Here is a 20,562-nt window from a genome sequence, read left to right on the forward strand (position 1 = left end):
AAGACAGTCACACATACATGATACTATTGATGACTGTTGATACTATTGGACACCACAACCGCATATAGAGGAACAAATATAGATCAGAGCACTGGCTACGTGTGTGATAAGACTCATGGAGAAAATTAGGAAGGAGGAGAATACTGAACAAGCATCTATTGTTTTGCATTAGCATGAGCCGTCCACCACCGGTAGCTTCCCCTTTAAACAGGAGAAGAGGGTCGGAATACAGGGGAGGAATCTAGCTTGGCAGAAAGAGTTGAAAGGGAAAGCTTCCTGTTGTGTTTATGATGGCATAGCTAATTTCAGCCGGCTTTTAATAGGACCACATTTGAGAGTGTCCAAAAACCTAAAAGGTCACTGTATAGCCATTGTCTTTCAATCAACGTAATTTTCAGTTATGAGATTTCAATGTCAAGCTTGCATGTAATATTTTCTGTGCAGCTGTTGAAATATTAACCACTCGGCTGCTCCACAAACCATTTGTGCAAACAGAGCGAGACATAATTCCATGTCAGCGCATCCTCAAGCCAGCGACTCTGGACTCTCGGTGGACCTGAAGAGAGACCCTCAGAATGGTCTGCTGCCTCGCCGCCTTCTGGAGGGTGGGCCTGAGGTCTCGCATGAGACCACCGCTACAGTGAAGAAACTTTCAATAGCTGGACTTGTTTGAAACAACTATTAGAAGAAACTGCACTCGGCTGCTGGTTGTTGATGGATGGGCTGAACTGAGGCCTGCAGATCAAGTAGGAGACATCTACTGCAACACCATCATTCAAGCAGAGACAGCAGATAATGAGGCACCAGGACAGGCAGGGATTGTGGGGAAGCGAGACTCCCAAGATGAGCCACAATTGTAAGCACTGTTCCAAGTCCACCGTTCAACCGGCTTCTATCTGCTGTAAAAGCTACAATGGAAGCAAACTGAGATTAAACTGTTGAATGAGCCCGACTCTGAAATGCAATATAATATTCTGTACTATTCATTTTATGACTGGCCTTGTTTTAGTTGAATCACTTTTAATTCCTCAGTGTTAATCAGTGTGAATAAATTCAATTCATTAAGCTAATATTTCTTTATGTAAGATGTTCCTTTTTGTGTTTTCAGGTCATACGTCGAAAACACAGGTAAGTAAAGTGTTTGTTTTCATTCATTGAGTGAGAAGGTGGCTGGCCGTCTTTTGCAGGCAAGTGGATGAATGAGTTTAGAGTGGTGTGTGTGTGTGTGTGTGTGTGTGTGTGTGTGTGTGTGTGTGAGTGAGTGAGTGAGTGAGTGAGTGAGTGAGTGAGTGAGTGAGTGAGTGAGTGAGTGAGTGAGTGAGTGAGTGAGTGAGTTAGTGTGTGTGTGTGTGTGTGTGTGTGTGTGTGTGTGTGTGTGTGTGTAAAATATCAGCCATTGTCAACTCCTGGCTTACTTTGCATGTTTGTAAAATCGTACACGCGCACACACACAAACACACACACACACACACACACACACACACACACACACACTCTCTCACTCTCTAATAGTAAAGAGGCCTCTTGAATGCTAGGATTCTTCTTGCATTCCTGTGTTGCTGCTAACTCAGAGTGTTTAATGTCTGAGGTCAAAGGTCATATCCTGTTCATTGATTCAGTGCAGATCTGCCATAAGACACAGAGCAGGTCGGCCCTTTGAACACAATGAAATAATCTAATTCAATAAGCCCTCAGCCTAGCCATATGCCCGCCAAATTATATAATTAATATTACAATTCTATGAAACAGAATCTCATAAAAAAGCTTTCAAGACCATGAAGCAAATTTTGCTTTAGTGTTTTATATTGATTGTTAAAATATACATTTATCAGAGGCTGCTACATACATCATTGTCTGTGTCTCCTTAGAACATGCACATACAAACACATAAATAATAGGATTTCGAAAATAGGTCTTCACTATTACACTAGCTAACAACACTAACACACTAACAAAATAAATATGGTAACCTTCTCCAGAGACAGGCTCTCTTTGAGGAGGGTTAAGTTACCAAATTAAATAACAACACTATTTTCCAAGAAGACATTCTGGTAACACTAACCCAATAACCCTAACCCTATGAACCATGAATTAACATTGGTCAATGCAGTAATAAGCATTCATTAAAAATGATCTAATGGTCTAGTAATCATTTACCAATGGTGTTGATGTTTACTAATGTTTTTTTTACTAGCTAAGGTAATGGTGTGGCTGTTTACTATGGTAATTATTTATTCAATAGGGTTAGGGCTAGGGTTAAACCTTATTAATTAATGTATCAATTCATTATGTGGTAACACGAACACCTTAGGTAAATGCTTAGTTAATTGCTAGTCAGCTGTAAATTAAATGTTAGTTAATGCTTATTACATATTTGAATAATGTAAATTAATCATTAAATATTGTAGCCTTATTGGAAAGACTTCCGAAATTCTGCTAGACAAATTTTCTTCTGCCATTTTAGACTACGAGGTTTCAATAATATACAAAATAACTATTGCCTTCTTGGTGGTGTATTCCTTTGCTGACGGATAGTTTAAATGTTATTATGTTGACAGGAAATATTTGCTATGCAAATAATTTGTAAGTTACAACCACACATTCATATCTTGAAATCAACACGCGCGCACGCACACCCTCGCACACATCTGCACTCAGGCCTTGTTCACTTTGAATTAAGAAAACCAAAGCAGACACATGGCCTCCTATCGACCAGCATGTGTCAGGGGTTCCACCAGCTAGTCACCCAACCATCTAGTCGTCTGCGGCAACCACTAGTGGACGACATCATTCATAAAATAGATGACGAATGATAAATCGTTTAGAAATAAATCATTTATAGATAAAGGTGTTCACAATCACTGCGAAATGGCGGCCGGGGCAGCAGGGCAGGCAGGAGAGCAGCTGAAGTGCAGCTGAAGTGCAGCTGAAGGCTGCAGCGAGACAGGCGGCGTCTGTAAGTGGTACGGACCGAGACACTGGCCGCATTGTGGTGGGTCGCCAAAGAACCTCCTTCTAGTCCTGGTCCCCATTGTCATCACAGCAGCAGTTAACAGAGGATGCGGATCAGAGGAGTTGAATGTGAAATGTGCAACGCTGTTGTTGTTCACTGTTGCAGTGTTAAAGATAACCTGATATATATTTTGCAACATATACGAGGCGATCGTGTATGCGTGTATGCGTCCGTTGTCACGGCAACCCGGTCCCCAGTGGAACTCCGTGCAGAGGGGGACCGGACGCTGCGATGACCCGGACCCTGACCCTCGTGCTCACTAGTTGGTGGAATAACCAAGTTGCTATTGATTTAGTTTGGACGGTTATAATGGTTATTTATGCACTTGGTTCTATGAACATCCTTACTGCGCCGGCAGCGATACATTGTTGTTTCTCTTTCTTATGACAAATGTACTTAATGTAAGTCACTTTGGATAAAAGCGTCTGCTAAATGCCCTGAATGTCAATGTTATAAACTGTGATCCTACTTAGTGGGACTTGTCTAAAGGCTTTTCTGTGTCTCTAGAAGACCTCTCTTACATGACCACTAGTCCACCATGATAACTTGACGACTGTTAGGGAAACGGAACCCGAAGGACAGGTCTAGGTGAGGAAAAAGAGCAGAATAACCAGGGATGGATTAGAATGGACAGAAGAGAGGGCCACTTCAGCCGACAGTTTTGCGATGTCCTTCTCAATGTGCTAAGTGAATAATTGCTTGCAAAGAAGACATTCTTTTGTCAAAACAGACACATATTTGGGGGATACTTGGTTTACCTCATCGCAACAGACACACAATCCTTGAACAACATCAGGTTGTGCCTTACCCTAACCCTTACCCTAACCCTAACCCTAAACCTTTCGGTCCAGGTCATCCCATGTGGTGTGAAACAACGTTTGGCCAGGCTCAAATGGGATGGGGAAATATCTAACTCAAATCCAATGCAAACACCAACAGTGCATCTGACACACAACCTTAATGTGTAGGGTAGGACAGGAAAGCATGTTCTAAAGTTAATAAGATCCAATAAGGTCCAGTGGAACACCTTTCAATCCTTACCACAAAAAGGGGCCAGAAAACAACACCACTAATAATATATGTGAATGGACTTAAATCACTGGACTTAAACAATGGTGACCCTTTATAATAAGGGGAAAGCAATTCAGTAACATAAGTAAATGCAGTAATAAGCATCAATTGACAGTTAATTCAGAGTTAACATGTGGTCTAGTATTCGTTTACTAATGGTGTTCATGTTTACTAATGTTTCTTGTTTATTAGGGTAACGATTAACCCGCTTCCCCTAATCATAACCCTAATGCTAATAAACTGATTTAAATAATTTATTATCCAACCCTTATTGTATAGTGTTAACATTAATTTGGGTGGCTTATCCAAAGTAGCCGACTTTGACAGATGTATCGATACAGTAGTAGTAGTACACTATGTATGGTCACACGCTACTCCAAAACACGACAAACTATACGGAGGGTACGGAGGGACTGGGCAGAGAGACTGGGCAGACTGGGCAGACTGGGCACAGCGGCTGGGCAGACCGGGCAGAGCTGAACCCACGGGGCCAAACGTCTCCTCCTCCCCCACCGCTTTGAACCTTCAGATTGGTTCCAGATGTTCTCACACTCGACTCGACTAAAGGAAACGAAATACCACCAAACGGGGACGCCTTGGCCAAACTCCGGCGAGACAAGCTGGACCTTTGAGTTTGGTCCCGTGTTTGGTCAGAAATAGACGACCGTTATCCTCCATAAAGAGGAGGGGCCTCCTCGGCAGATGTCTTCTCCAGATGTTACAAAACGAGAAGGACTATTCCTCTACCGAACAACAACCCGAGCTGTTTGACTCTTCTTTTGGCAGTAACACAGAATAAAGTAGAGCTTGCCTCTAAGCAGACTTTATGAGTTAAGACGGAGGAGCCCTCAACGTGTTAACAGGACGTCCCGCTCCATATGGCCTCTCCTCTCCACGGCGTTACGCGGGGCAGACGCGCTGCTGGTTACGGTCGCTGTTCAATAAGTCCAAATCGGGATTGTAAAACTATAGTGGAGAACAAAGCCAAGGCCAGTTGTTCTACAAAAAGCCAACCTTGTGTGTTCGTCTGCTGTGTTGACACTCGTGTTTGATTTGAGTGTTGAGCGCAACAAAAGGTTAGGCCTAATGAGACATGAGGAATACCCTTCATATATAAATAAATATATATAAGAACCCTTCATGTAAAAAAACCCTTCTGCCAACCCACCGGGAGACCAGGGTTAGGGTTACTCAACTAGAGAATGAGTTACTGAGTGTACAGTGTTCAAACCCGGCTACGAGTGGTGTTCATTTAGTCTTTACCCAAGAAAAGTAGAATATGATGACACTTGATAACATGGACTTGTATACAATGCTGTCCTAGAAAAGGGTTTGAAATATTTCCGTGCTTCCTGAGGTGCGTTATTCAGAGGCGCTGGGCTACAAGTCCTTCATAATAATATTTGTTTTTTTTTTACAAAATAAGTCCAGGTTGACGATTCGCTCCATGAAACATAAATCACGAGTAGCCTCTCAACGAGAGTATCAACAAAACGCACCAGCAACACTTACCCTGTGCGAAGCTTGAGTCGTAAAAGTGGAAGGCGAACAGACAGCTGATGATCTGGTAACACGAACATCTTAACGGATCCGTAAAGCGCATCGTGAACGAGGAAACGTGTGGATCACTGGTTCCATGAGTCCCTGGACCGACCTCCTCACTCCGTCTGCAGCGGCACGGCAACTCCCTGTTCCGTTATAGGAGGCCGGACACACACACACACACACACACACACACACGCACACACACACACACACACACACACGCGCGCGCGCGTGTGCGAAATAAGGACGGTCCTAATTGGAATTAGTGGGAAGTCTTCTTCTCTTCTTGTTTTCCCTTCTTGTTCTCTTCTATTATATTGTTCAATTATATTATAACTTACCAGGACATTGTTGTCCTATCATTGATAAAGGCTGCTGTTTGGGATTCAGTTGAGGATTTTGGAAAAAAAATGTTTTTGGTGTTGGTGTTGGTGTTACATATATACACATGCACGCACTTATGTACACATACACACAGATATACATATGTTGACACACATATACATACTGTATATAGACACACATGCACAGATACATATATAGACACATATGCATATATAGACACACAGTCACACAGTCACACACACACACACACACACACACACACACACACACACACACACACACATAGACACATATATTTACATACACACCATGCCTCATGCCTGCCGGGCCTTTGTCACTGAGAAGTCTGAGCCGGTTGGTGTTGTTCTGCAGCAGGCTGTGAAACAGTGGGGAGATCTGTGCTAGGGTGAGGGGGAGACAAAGAGTCTGAGGAGGAGAGGATGTCGTCTTCTGTTCTCCATCCTGCTCTGACCGTGGATGAATGAGAGGAGTAGCAGGGCCTGGGAGGATCTGAACACCATATGGAGCTGAACTATCAATCAATACAGGCGACGACGGTGGATGATTGTTACATGGGTTGGTTATGACACTTTTAATTCATGAGAGTAAATAATAATAATAAATAAGTACCTTTTTTTTGTTTTGGGTAAATTCAGTTCTTGGCACTTAATTGTCGTTCTTGTTTTTGTTGTGGAACCCGGTTGGAGTACCTTCTGCAAATCCATCTACCTACATGTAACATCTTCAAGGTGGTGCACATTTAAAATGAAAGCCCAACTCCTTGATTATCACAAAGATGAAGGACCATGATTGTGATTATAAGTCCAAAGTTGTCAAAGGATGAGGTGTAAATGAAAAGAGGGGTTCTGAAATTAAGAAAACGGGCAAAAATATGGTTGAATGATTTAACCCCTGGGCAGTGGTGCTGTGCTGTAAGCTAGCTGTTAGCTGATGTTAACTGTGTTGAGATTCACCAAGGGTGATGGGAAAGTCATTTAAAGCCCTGTAGGACATGATTGAAAAGATTGCTGTTCCATTCAATCAAAAGCAATCTATCTATTAATCAGGATCCCTACACATCTGTACTGTAGGAGGATCCACTCAGACTTTGAGGTTGGGAAAAATACTTTAATACTTACAATTCCTAATTATATTATTTTATTTGTGGCTATGTTGGGCTGTCACTACATATAAAGATCACATAGCGAAAACAATACTGGGCTGTTCCTTTTCAGTTTGGGTGCATTGGGTGAAAAATGAGTAGATTTCACTTATTCAGATTTCATCAACAACCTGCAGCTCAAGTTTAAAAAGACAAAAATAAATGGAATGAACTTTATCTATCATTTTGTACCATAAATAATAAATAGGCTGGCCTGCATAAAGTTATTTCATGCGTCATGTATCAATGTATTCAATATTCATCCACTTCCTATTAAATATGATAAGATCTTAAGATAAGAGAAGTGGACATGGTACTGTGTTGTAGACGTGGACTTCCTCTTCCAGACACCGGGGCTCTGGCACTGGTCTGCACTAACGTCTAATGGGGAGAAGCTGGTCGACGCTGTGGACTCGGCTTTGCTTCTCACCGCTGAAGGAATTGAGTGTGTTACAATCGACCCTTGTCACAAATTGCCATGTTCTTCCTATAATCAATGTTGCACTCAGTAGCAGTGTTGGTAGTAGTATTCTCTGATCTATGCACACTGTGATGTCATCTTTCATTTAGGAACTAAGTGTTAAACCATTAATGAAAGATAATATTACGTTGTGATTGCATAACAATTGACTGGTATTTACGGGTAGTGTGTGTATATTTATATTTAGTGTTTGTGTGTATTCTTTTCGTATAATATCAGTATTGTGGCTCTGCTGCCCTCTGCTGGATCTCGGTAGTATTGTGTCGGTGGTACTTCGTCCTTGTTTTCTGCCTTGATGAAGAACATGGCCGCATGATGACTCGTCATTTGACATCGAAACATGTGGCCTTACCTTGCTTCCGGCGCAATTGACTTAATCACTGGCCCATGTGTCGTTGCTAGTTTGCAACTGGCGCAGGGCGTTCTTTTCCCTCCTGCGCCACGCGTCAGTAAATTAGGGAATGATCTTGCGGTTCGGCGAAAGGAGGAGGCGTGTTCTGGCGCAAACGTTCCCTGGTGCTATTTTGCAGTTTCAGAAACCACTTGCGCCACAAAACAGGAAATACCTGGTTTAAAGCATCTGCAAACACCGTACAGCAAACCCATATGTTCTTGACACAGACATCATGTACATGCCCATGACTTTTAGGATTGATGAGTATTTGATCGTGAGAAAACATTATTTTACCGCGAGTGAGGGTTAAAAGAATGAATGAATGCGGGCGCGCGTGTGTGTATGTTTTAAAGAGTTAATGAATGTGGGCGCGTGTGTGTGCGTCCATCTGTTTAAACACACGCAAACTAAACACGTATAATACACAGTGTTGTGCCTGAACGCGTTCTTTGAACGATAGTTCATGAACTCGTTCATATTTTGGGCGAACGTGAACTGAACGTATTGTATTACTGCCTGATGAACGTTACTGTGAACTCGTTCATTCTGGTGTCTGTGAACGGCACCCTCACTTGGTTTAACTTCGTTCAATATGGGGGTTATTTGTTTATCAACACGGCGGACGCGCGCGCAGATCGCCGTGTTGTTTGACCGGTTGCCATGGTAATCTCTGTGTGGTTAATTTGCAGTTGCGGTGTTGCCAGCTTAGTGTTACATTAAACTGTAATAAGAAAAGGCGGTTATATGCTATAGACCCTATAGTATCTGTCGTATAAAGGCTGGGACGAATTTCAAATTATAAATATGTATTTATAATTTTATTATTTTGAAAGTATAGACCGGCGCGATTCCCATTGAAACGAATGGCGCGGTGATTATTCTTCAAAACGAGAGCTGTTAAATTGTGGGAAATGAATTAAACTGTAATCAGACAACGCGGTTATATGCTATAGACCCTAGAGCAGAGGTCCCAAATACGTAGATTGCGATCGACCGGTCGATCGCAAAGGTAGGGTGGGTAGATCGCGTGACGTAAAAATAAATAAATAATACGTATAACGTTTAAACAAAAAAGAATTGCATCCCTATGGCATTTACCACTGGATTGATGAAAATTGTCTGTTTGACTTTGACAAACTTTTCCAAGACTCTCAAGACTGCTATCCATTTAGGGAAGATGTTGAGTTTGATTTACTCAATCACAAAAAATTGCAGCACTGTTTCACCTAAACACGTCTGCAGTGGAGGAAGAGATTTTGATAGTACAAACTGATATTGAGCTTAAATCCAGGGCTCATGGACAATTTTGGAACTTACTCACAAAGGAAAGTATCCAAACATGAGGAAATGTGCTACCTCCTTGACTGCATTATTTGGCTCTACTCTATTAAGTGCAAATACCATTCCACCATGACTGATTGTCATTTGGAAGCCTGCTTGAAACTAACTACCAGCAGCCACCGTGTTGGCGTTTTGCCATGTACAGTAGGTAGATCATTTTGACCTGCTCATTTTTAAAGTAGCTTGCACGCCAAAAAAGTGTGGGCCCCCCTTCCATACGAATTACGAATTATAAATATGTACTATCCATAACGTTAGCTCTCTGGCTCATAGTTCAGCGGACTAGAATACCTCATAGAATCATTGCTTGTTGGCCGGAAACGGAAAGGGGGGCTGTTCACGTTTGGTTGTAGTCTTTTCACTCGGTTCTCCGTCTCATCAGTAGGGCTAGAACCGAGCGAAAAGACTACAACCAAACGTGAACACCCCCCTTTTCCGTTTCCGGCCAACGAGCAATGAGTCTTCCAAAATAAATCAATGGGATTTACGAAATGCGCTAAATGTGCAATAAAACACGATATAAACTGTATTTCGCTACGATACTTGATTCAACCACTCTATTTCATCCTAGACAAACCACAAAGGGGGCTCAATGTTCAAAATACCTGAAAAAACAAATAGCTCACAGCAACATATTGAAAAAAGAACTATGAACTAGTTCATTTTTTGGAACTGTGAACTTCGTTCAAAATTTTGAATTATGAACGTTTAACTGAACTAGTTCATTTTAAAATTTGTGAACTGAACTTTGAACTAGTTCACGTAGAAAGTGAACTTTCCCAACACTGGGTATGGAAGTAAATCTGTGCCATCAGATTTTGAAAATAAAAAGCCATTGAATTCTAAGCACTGAATATTTATGCATTGAAATAAAGTATCATTTTCAGCTTTATTTTTGAATGTTAAAAAATTCGAATCGTTCGTTTTGTGACACCGGGCGAACGTTAACTGGCTGGAGCAAAACGGTTGATATGCCTCTGTGGTGGCATAACCAGAGCGCAACAAGCACGCAGAGCCAACAATATTCCGCACCGAGTGACATGATACAGATATGAGGATGACAAATTAAAAGCAGGTTGCTGTCGGGCGCTTCTTCCCGAGGCACGCCGGGAAGAAGCTTCCACTGGAACTACAAGCCGCTGCCGCTGCAGTTGCCCAATACGGCTCTGCGCTCTCGTTCCACAGTGGGCAACAGGCTTCAGATCGCCCCAGCACCACACCAAACCTAGGCATGGAGACCTCGGATCGCCCTGAATTGGTGCCCTAATAAATTGGGCTCCTTAACCCACTACAATTACCCTTACGCTACATGTAAATCCAGCCAAGTCACTGCAAACACACACACACTTCACATACAGGCATTTGTTCATCGTTTATTTCATACTGCAGCAAAAAGCATTTCCTCCTAATGCTCCTAGAATTAACGTTTGTATCAAGAAAGAACCAGCGAGGGACGATCTCCTTGCTTGACCGTGATCTAGCATCTAGGATGGATTGCTCTTTCTTGGGTCCCCGGATGTTAACACTGAATTTCATACATTGAATTTTGCAGGTGACTTTGGCATGTTGAATTTGGGGACGTTGAAAATATTTAAATTGAATTTATTAACGTTGAATATTTGATTTCGAATTTTTTAACATTGGAAAATAAAGATGAAAATGATTTGTTGAAAATTTTAAAGAGTTATATTCAGAGGCAAAACATCCAGATACTTTATTTCAATGCATAAATATTCAGTGCTTAGAATTCAATGGCTTTTTATTTTCAAAATACAATGGCACAGATTTACTTCCATAGTTAGGGTTAGGATACAGCGATAATGTTTATGGTTAGGATACAGGTATTATGAAAAGGGATAATGGCTAGGGTACAGGCATTAGAGATTAAGGTCCCATGTCAGGTTTAGGGTTGGTCAGTGTCCCCTGTATTCCCAGGATACAGGGATTAGGGTTAGGATAAAGGGATTAGGGATTAGGGGTTAGGGTTAGGATACAGGGATTAGGGTTAGCGTTAGGATACGGGGTGTGTGTGTGTGTGTGTGTGTGTGTGTGTGTGTGTGTGTGTGTGTGTGTGTGTGTGTGTGTGTGTGTGTGTGTGTGTGCGTGCGTGCGTGCGTGCGTGAGTGAGTTCAGGTAAACCAGTTATCCTCTTCAGTTTGTTAATGATTGATTATTTTAATGACAGCTGTTACTCAGGTCCAGGTGTGTGTCCTGGTTTGTGTCCTGGTGTGTCCTCGTTTGGATACGCTTCAAAGATCCCCCTAATGTTTGTTTGTTTTGTTGTTTACTTTTATGTCCCCTAACTCAGAAAAGCTTATTTTTTTCCAGTTGTATTTTGATACTTTGAGAGTCCCAGGATTTCATCACAAACGATACCAAGTACAGCAGTACTTTATACCCCTGAAGTCATACTTTAGTTTCACTATTCAGCCCTCAGTCAGCACTTGGACCTGGTGGTTTATAGCTTGATATGGACTTCAATAAACCGTTGCTCTGTCTTATCTCATCACTTCCTCAGTTATGGTTATTTGCCCTGATGGAGGCCTTAGGAACATAAAGCATTTAGATGAAGTTAGCTGTTGTTCAAAGTCTCCTTCCTCATTTGATCTGTCTTCACTGAGGAGCCCAGCAGCTCAATCTTTAATCTTCAGACCTTTTGTATCGTGTTAATGTTTTGTCTCGCTTCTAAACAAGATTTTGGCTTTTCTTGCATTTGTGCTTCTATTTTTCCATACAACACGGACAGCACACGTTTCATCAGGGAGAAGCTAAGGTACCATTTGCTGAATTCATGTTTTCTTCAGATGACCGGTGATGTGTTCTTACTATATTAATATATTCTTACTAAATTAACTTTCTCCCATCCAAGTTTGGTGTTTCCAAATTTGTTGTGTAGAAGAGACGCTGATGTCAGTGAGAGAACCTGTTTAAACGAAGGAATATGGGTCATAACATCAATAACTAGTCTCAGTGTGTTGAGAGTGTTTATAAACAGATCCTCTGGTACGGGAACCGGACAGGACAACCTTTTGTTTAAAAGGAAAACGATTTGGACTCAAACATGAAGGCTTTTTAATTGTACTGAAAAGATGAGTTTTAACCATTTTATGGACAGTATGATTCTGTTATGTAGGGAGTCAGTTTGGTTTTGTGGTGGACTTTTATTGTGGAGTTTTATTGGGAACGTTAGTAAATTATTGATTGTTTATGGTTTTACGGTTCAGTACACTTAAGTATAAACTCATAAAACCGAGATATTTCAGTCCTGAAAACAGCTCAAAGTTCAAAAGGAAAATAAATAATTGTCCTTATAATTAAATTGTTAAAGCCATACATAATGATAATGAGTCTAGATCTAGACATAGATAGTGATAGTGTATGTGTCTATCAGACAGGAAGATAGGAAGTCTTCACTGCAGTAGTTTCATGTTTGGTACTAAAACAGAATCCAGAGAAACAGTATGTAGTTGTGTTTGTGTCCAGGTCTCCAGTCTACTATGGATGAGGAGAGGGAGGAGGGGGGTCCTCTCTCTAAAACCACTCCGTCTGGTGAACATGGCAACCAGAGCAAAGCTAAGAGGTAAGAAGAGGATATCTCTGTCTGATTGATTGGTGATTGTTGTCCATCTCAGAGCTCAGCAGTGATATAACATGACTCCCTCATCCGTCTAAGTAAAAGCTGTGTCTGTGTTGTGTTGAAGCCCAGAGCAGCAGGAGAGAGCAGACTCACCTGGACCCAGCTGTGTCTCCATGAAGAGTGACTGGTCTATGGGTTGTCCACCTGACCTTAAAGATGGACGCCCCTCCAGTGAGGAAGGGTAAGGGTTTGTCAAAGATTATAAAACTACAGCATCTATCAAACATCCATAAATCCTGGTTATTGTTTTTCTAGAAGAGTCCAACAGGAGAGAGCAGACTCCCGTGGACCCAGCTGTGTCTCCATGAAGAGTAACTGGTCTATGAGTCGTCCAACTGACCTTAAAGACGGACGCACCTCCAGTGAGGAAGGGTAAGGATTTGTCAAAGATTATAAAACTACAGCATCTATCAAACATCCACAAATCCTGGTTATTGTTTTTCTAGAAGAGTCCAGCAGGAGAGAGCAGACTCCCCTGGACCCAGCTGTGTCTCCATGAAGAGTAGGGGTCAACCTCCTGAACATAAAGACGGACGCCCCTCCAGAGAGGAGAGGTAGGAGTTTTAAACAAACCAGTAGTTTTACTGACAATTCAGGAAATATTTGTGTATTTGGGTTTGTTTAATATGTAGGGAGGATCCAGGCCTAGGTGGGCTGTGATCTAAAAGAACAGACAACACGTGTCTAAGATCCCCGACATATTCAGCATCATTATTCATCTGTAAGCTGGGGTCACCGTGTCAGTGGACCACAGATGGGAGGATGAGAGGCCAGAGGAGGAACAGAACTTTAGAGGACGAGGATTTCAGGAGGATTTAAATTCTTTGGTAGTTTGATGGGGAGTTGTTTATTTTTGCTGTCTTGTTAACTGCTAATCTGGTATGAGCAGGTTATTCTGGCTGACAGAACGCTGGTCAGCCGATGTTAGACTCAGGGTTATCGGTTGCTGTCTGAATGTTATATGTTCTGTACCTCTAAGGAGTTGTCATTGCTGTAGACATGGTGATGAACAGGGCTGTGATCTAATATAATCATGAAGCTTTTACTTGTCCTTCATATGAAATGAATACTTTATTAAAGGTTTTATCAGCGATTCAAGGCCAAAACATAAATTATCACATTCATCTGATCTGTGAGCTGCCCGCCCCATAAGCAGGCCGGCCAAAAAAAAAGTGTCTCCGTAGGCAACCCATGCTCCGAGACCATACACAAAAACAGATGGTACTATCAACCACTCAAAAACAAAATAAATAGTATTCAACTAATCAGCGACAAGGGGTTGGTGTTGTGGGGTTTTGCGCTGCGTTCATGATAGATTTTACAGGATGCACGAAATACGGAAGGGAGGGGCGAGCTGGCTCTGTTTGTTTAGAATCTCGCTTCAACTACAAACAGAAGTGACGTCACCAAACATCGCTGATACAACCTTTAACCTTTTACTTTAGTATGAACTTTTCTCATCCAGATATAATAAAGTGTGTGTGTGTGTGTGTGTGTGTGTGTGTGTGTGTGTGTGTGTGTGTGTGTGTGCACGTGTTCTCTCCACAGGCGACCCCAGGAGAGGTCAAAGGTTACAAGTGCTCAGTCTGTAATGAGCAGAATTGAGCAGAATCAATCAGAGCTGATCAAGGTGTGTAAATGAACCAAGACATTTGACTTCAGCTCTAAACAGGGGTGACCTAAGAGGGGGGTGGGGGTGGTTGTTCAGTATAGTCTTTATATTTTACCCCTCTCTCTTTATTGCATGGTTCAGTCTTGCATAGATCCAGTTTTCAGCACAGAGCTAGTCTTCCACTCTGCACTTACAAGCAGAAGCGTTGAAGAAGTCGGGGTATCAGAAACAAAAAGCTGAGAGAGCTTTGTCCAAAGAAAGGTTTTTATTTATTCACCTTCCTGTGGTGCTCATTGACATGGAGCTACCTAGTGAATCACATAATCTAATATTAATCAAATAGTTCTTCATGAAACATGAAATTCATAAATATGAATCAATAAATTAGGGAGACAGGTGGATGAACCGGGAAGTCTGTTTACTAAGGAAGTTTGCAGCAGCAAGGCAGACAATCATTTTCTTCTTCTAATGGCGCATTTCCACCGGAGGGTGCGCGTCAGTTCGGTGCGGCTTGGTGGAGTAGTGAAGGTGCGGTTCGGCGCAGCTCAGTTACGGCTCGCGTTACCATCGCCGACAGTACGCTTACGCCTCGTGCCCACTGCATCCGTCCGTTGACTGATCACCATTGACTTTGAATGCGGATGGTCGCGCAATGCATTGTGAATCCGTGCGCTCCGTTGGAGCCTTCGGCGCCGTCAAAAAGTTAAAAAATGTTCAACTTTTTCGGCAGCGACGGATCCGTCATCCAATCAGATCGTGTATGCAAATGTAAGCACTGTGACACTACTCGGGCTCTGACGACCCTGGAAAGCTCCCCCAACCGTCAGCCACGCCTTCCGACGTCCTTTGACTGACGGTGCAGTGGGCACGAGGCGTTATGGTGGGGGGGGGGGGGGGGTTAAGTCGGATGGCGATAGCCGCGGCAGCTTTGTTAGCATCGTGACCTCATATCAGCCCGACACAGTGTAGCCTGCTAATAAATCCAAGGAAGAAGAAGAACGTGCACAACGAACAAAGAGCAACAATGTAGGAAGTCCGAAATGGACGGCACAATTTTGCGCAACATTTTCTTCAATAAACTAAGCTTTCGCCATTGTCCAGAAATACCTCGCGGGTAATGTGTTTGTTATTATCGCCCTGTCGCACGGAAGTGCGATTCTGTCGACCAATCAAAAGACGGCGTGGGTAGCTTGAACTTGCCGGCACCCTTTCAGGCGTCTCAGTTCCTTAATGGAGGAGTGCTGCGAGATGAGTACGGCTCAGTACGGCTCAGTCCGGATCACAACCACTTTCGGCGGTTGAAACGCAACCCGTGCCGCACCTTTGCAGACCGAACCGACCCGCACCCTACGGTGGAAATGCGCCATTATAAACATTACAGCCAGGGTAGGATACTGACCACTAGTGGTGAAAAGTAATAGCAGGGTATGAAGACGATCTGTGTCTTTTCTGTCACATTTTACTAAGGTGTTTAGAGCCAGCAGAGCATTACTGGCGTCTGACGAACTTTTGGAAGATATTGACCAAAATGTAAAATACCACTGAATTTCTCAAGAGGAAAGCCCTTTTGGTTTCAAACTGTTTTTGAGGAAAGACTTTATTCCAGAAACAACAGTAATGAGAGATGCCACTCATGTACCTCTGACATGCATACATCAATGGTCAATGACAGCAGGCTAAGTATTGGGTTATTAGCACCAGGCTACACTAGAGCTACCAGTCTATCAATCTACGGGTGGTCAAATGGGTTTTCTAGGCTGGTGGGTTGTCTAGGTTGGGGGCCCAATATATTCTTTCATAAGGCCCACAATCTGTAGTGGTGCCCCTGGCTCTACATGGGCATTTAAAGCATCTCTTGTGGAGCATATAGACTCCAGGCTTCCCTCTTTAGACCAGCGAGACGTTAATCTAGGACAGATGCTTCTGATGTCCTCAGTTAGTTCAGAGTTAAGTTCTCCTTGATGTTTGTTCTGTTCCAGAAGACGGAGGAGAACGCACACGCTTTTCTAGACAAAGAGCTGAAGAAGCTCTGGAGAGATCTCTTCTCAGAATACCCACAATGCTCAGAGAGTCAGAAGGAGGAGGATGGTAAGAACGAGGAGCAGAGGAGGCGCGCCATAGAGGGAGTGGTACATATCACAAAGCTCTGCCTGACGGAGATGAACCAGGAGGAACTGGCCAACAAGCTGGGGAGTGGTAAGATACTCGTAAATAGGTTAAATGGTTTTATCCAGATATATAGGGTAATTGTGGGGGTATCAGGTTAAATGGTTTGATCCATACATGTAGGGTTATTGTGGTGGTATCAAGTGAATGGTTTGATCCAGATACGTAGGGTCATTGTGGGGGTATCAGGTTGAATGGTTTAATCCAGATATGTACGGTTATTGTGGGAGTATCAAGTTAAATGGATTGATCCAGATATGTAGGATGGGGGTATTAGGTTAAAGAATGTTAAACATTATACTGCAGATCAACAGCAGAATAACTCAGTGGAAGAGATGCACCACTATCTTGTTATATCAGGTTATCAGGTCACTTCCTGCTGATAACCAACAATGATAGCACTACTAATAAAGTTATTAGATCCAAATGAAGTAGAATATAGAATACTTATTTCATTACACCAGTCCTATTGCTTGGAAATATGTATAGCATGTGTCTTCTGGTTTTTGATTTAGGAGCTGCTGCTGTCCAGTGCCAACATGAACTCAAGTCTCATCTGAAGAAGAAGTTCCAGTGTGTGTTTGAGGGAATCGCTAGAGCAGGAGAGCAGAGACCTCTGTATGAGATCTATACAGAGCTCCTCATGACAGAGAGAGGCAGTGGAGAGGTCAACAAGGAACATGAGGTCAGACTGATTGAAAAGGCTTCCAGGAAGCCAGTCAAAGAGGAAACATCAATCAGATGTGAAGACATCTTTAAACCCTTACCTGGACAAGATAAACCAATCAGAACAATAATGACAACTGGAGTGGCCGGCATTGGTAAAACCTTCTTAACACACAAGTTCACACTGGACTGGGCTGAAGGCAAAGCAAACCACGACATAGACTTCACATTTCTCCTCACTTTCAGAGAGCTGAATTTACTGAAAGGGAAAGAGTTTAGCTTAGTGGAACTTCTTCATCAGTTTTCTCTTGAAACCAAAGAATCAGGAAACTACATATCCAACCATGACCAAATAGTCTTCATCATGGATGGTCTGGATGAGTGTAGACTTCCTCTGGACTTCCAGAACAACCCGATCTGGACTGATGTCACAGAGCCGACCTCAATGGACGTGCTGCTGACAAACATCATCAGGGGATTCCTGCTTCCTTCTGCTCGCATCTGGATAACCACACGCCCTGCGGCAGCCAATCAGATTCCTGCTGAGTGTGTTGACATGGTGACAGAGGTGAGAGGGTTCAATGACCCACAGAAGGAGGAGTACTTCAGGAAGAGATTCAGAGAGGGGACATTGGCCAGCACAATCATCTCTCACGTCAAGAAATCTCGAAGCCTCCACATCATGTGTCACATCCCAGTCTTCTGTTGGATCACTGCTACAGTTCTGGAGGACTTCTTCAAAGCATCCCAGAGAGGAGAAGAGGTGCCCAAGACCGTGACTCAGATGTACAGCCACTTCCTGAGGGTTCAGTCCATACAAGGGGACAGGAAGTATCGTGAGAGAGCTGAAGCAGCTGAAACAGATCCACACTGGAGTTCAGAGAGCAAGGAGATCATTGTTTCTCTGGGGAAACTGGCTTTTAACCAGCTGGAGAAAGGCAACCTGATCTTCTACGAGGCAGACTTGTCAGAGTCTGGCATCGATCTCACAGCAGCCTCAGTGTACTCAGGATTGTTCACCCAGATCTTTAAAGAGGAGTGTGGGCTGTACCAGGACAAGGTGTTCTGCTTTGTCCATCTGAGCATCCAGGAGTTTCTGGCTGCCCTTTATGTCCTGCTGTCCTACATCAACACTGGTGTCAATCTGATCTCAGAACAACAGCCAACCTCCAGGCAAGATGAACTTCTCCTCCTCTACCAGAGTGCTGTGGACAAGGCCTTACAGAGTGAGAACGGACACCTGGACTTGTTCCTCCGCTTCCTCCTGGGCCTCTCTCTAAAGACCAATCAGATTATCCTACAAGATCTGCTTGGACCAAGAGAATATACATTACTGGACAATCTGACTAAAAAGGTTCTGCTTGGACAGACAGGAGGAAAGTTACGGAGCAATACCCAAATAGTCCATTACATCAAGGAGAAGATAGGGGGAAATCTCCCTCAAGAGCGAAGCATCAATCTGTTCCACTGTCTGAATGAGCTGAACGACCGTTCTCTAGTGGAGGACATCCAACAGTACCTGACATCAGGAAGTATCTCCACAGTATCTCTCTCCTCTGCTCAGTGGTCAGCTCTGGTCTTCATCATACTGACATCAGAAGAGCAGCTGGACGTGTTTCACCTGAAGAAATACTCTGCTTCTGAGGAGGGTCTTCTGGGGCTGCTGCCAGTGGTCAAAGCCTCCAAAACATCTCTGTAGGTTCACTCATAACATGTATCACAATACACACAATACTATACATCAGGCGCGTTGTTCGACCTGGAAATTCAAGGCTATAGCCCCGGATCTTTTGGGAATAGCCCCAGATCGCTGTGCTGTCAAATGTTTTTTTTAAAACATAATAATTATGAAAATAGCCACTCTGAGTAGACTTCTTTGTGGTTGCATTACCAGCAGCAACAGATGCAACATGGTAGCATGTGAAAACCGCAAAATTCTGACGTGTCCATATATGGGCAGATTTACAATAATTTGTTGCAAAATGTTGCAAATTTAACTTCCCTATGCATAGTGCAACATTCTGATTTTGTAAGATCAGAGTGTTGAGAAGGACAGTGATAAAAGATCTTTGGTAAGATAGATATAAGAAAGAGACCCGCAGTTAATTCAACCCGGTGCACTTGACATTGGGTAGGTGTATGACAGTGGTACCTCTGGTAAAACTTCAATAGACTGGGCTTTTATTTAGTTTCGCATACACACACACACACACACACACACACACACACACACACACACACACACACACACACACACACACACACACACAGACAAGCACGGTGGCGGAGTGGTAATCAGGAGAATTCTCGGTGGGCCATCAACGTTTCTGGGCTGCCCGGCTGATTACTGCTATATAATAACAATATTATATTGGATATTGGATTACAATATTGCGTTTATAAAAGTTCCTTGCAGCGCCGTCCGGCAGCCTGAGCTGTGCACACGCAGCCTCTCAGACACCCAACAAATGAAACACTCACAAACTGTCAACTTCGCAACCAAGTTGATTTTGTCTACAGGGGAGTAACTGAGCGGCCCCTCCCGAAGTGGTACAGCCCAGGTGGGCCTTGAACTGCCATTGGTCAGAAAGACGTAACAGCTATGAAAACATTGAACTCTCGTGAAGGCTCGAACAGAGTGACACACAAACACACACACCCTTTTAAGGAGTTTTTCACCCGCTCCATATCCAGCTTGTTCCACGCTTTAAGCAGGCTACTAGTATGCGGCGAGCTGGGGCTCTCGTGTTTCCTCCTGCAGTGTATTCCCTGTCGGCATCCCCTGCCATCCAGTGGTCAAACGATTCCAGACTGGCTTTGAACGGCTGATTCCATGGATGATCATTGCGTGTGCCGTGTTTTCCTGCCGATGTGGCGATGCTGTAATGGTTATGCTGTTGAGAGCTTAAATAAATGGACGATATAAGTTGACTATGAAAAATTATCGAAGTTTAACAGTTTGTTCAGCAAATTTGACAACTGACAGATGCAATATTGTATCCAGTGAAACTGCAAAATCTTGACGTGTACATTTATGGGCAGATTTAGAATCATTTGTTGCAAAATGTTGCAAATTTTATTCTCTATGCATAGCACATCACGTCGATATTGCTGTTTCGTGCTGCTCTA

The 20,562-nt window shown here is 43.1% G+C and overlaps 2 protein-coding genes across 2 annotated transcripts in view; one reads left to right on the forward strand and one right to left on the reverse strand.

Moving 5' to 3' along the window:
• reck (reversion-inducing-cysteine-rich protein with kazal motifs) overlaps positions 1 to 5,736 on the reverse strand; it is a 33,863-nt gene extending 28,127 nt beyond the window's left edge. The window contains exon 1 of the mRNA XM_079754438.1: positions 5,597 to 5,736. Coding sequence (XP_079610564.1) covers positions 5,597 to 5,687 — 91 coding nt within the window. The 5' untranslated portion in view covers positions 5,688 to 5,736. The remainder of the gene's footprint in view (positions 1 to 5,596) is intronic.
• A 10,095-nt stretch (positions 5,737 to 15,831) lies between these two features.
• LOC307088685 (uncharacterized protein) overlaps positions 15,832 to 20,562 on the forward strand; it is a gene marked incomplete at its 5' end in the record, with an annotated part of 41,500 nt that continues 36,769 nt past the window's right edge. The window contains 3 exons of the mRNA XM_079754637.1: positions 15,832 to 15,873; positions 16,581 to 16,797; positions 17,283 to 19,128. Coding sequence (XP_079610763.1) covers positions 15,832 to 15,873; positions 16,581 to 16,797; positions 17,283 to 19,128 — 2,105 coding nt within the window. The remainder of the gene's footprint in view (positions 15,874 to 16,580; positions 16,798 to 17,282; positions 19,129 to 20,562) is intronic.

Source organism: Pollachius pollachius (assembly GCF_949987615.1).
Source record: "Pollachius pollachius genome assembly, chromosome: 17".
In the NCBI taxonomy this organism is placed as follows: domain Eukaryota; kingdom Metazoa; phylum Chordata; class Actinopteri; order Gadiformes; family Gadidae; genus Pollachius; species Pollachius pollachius.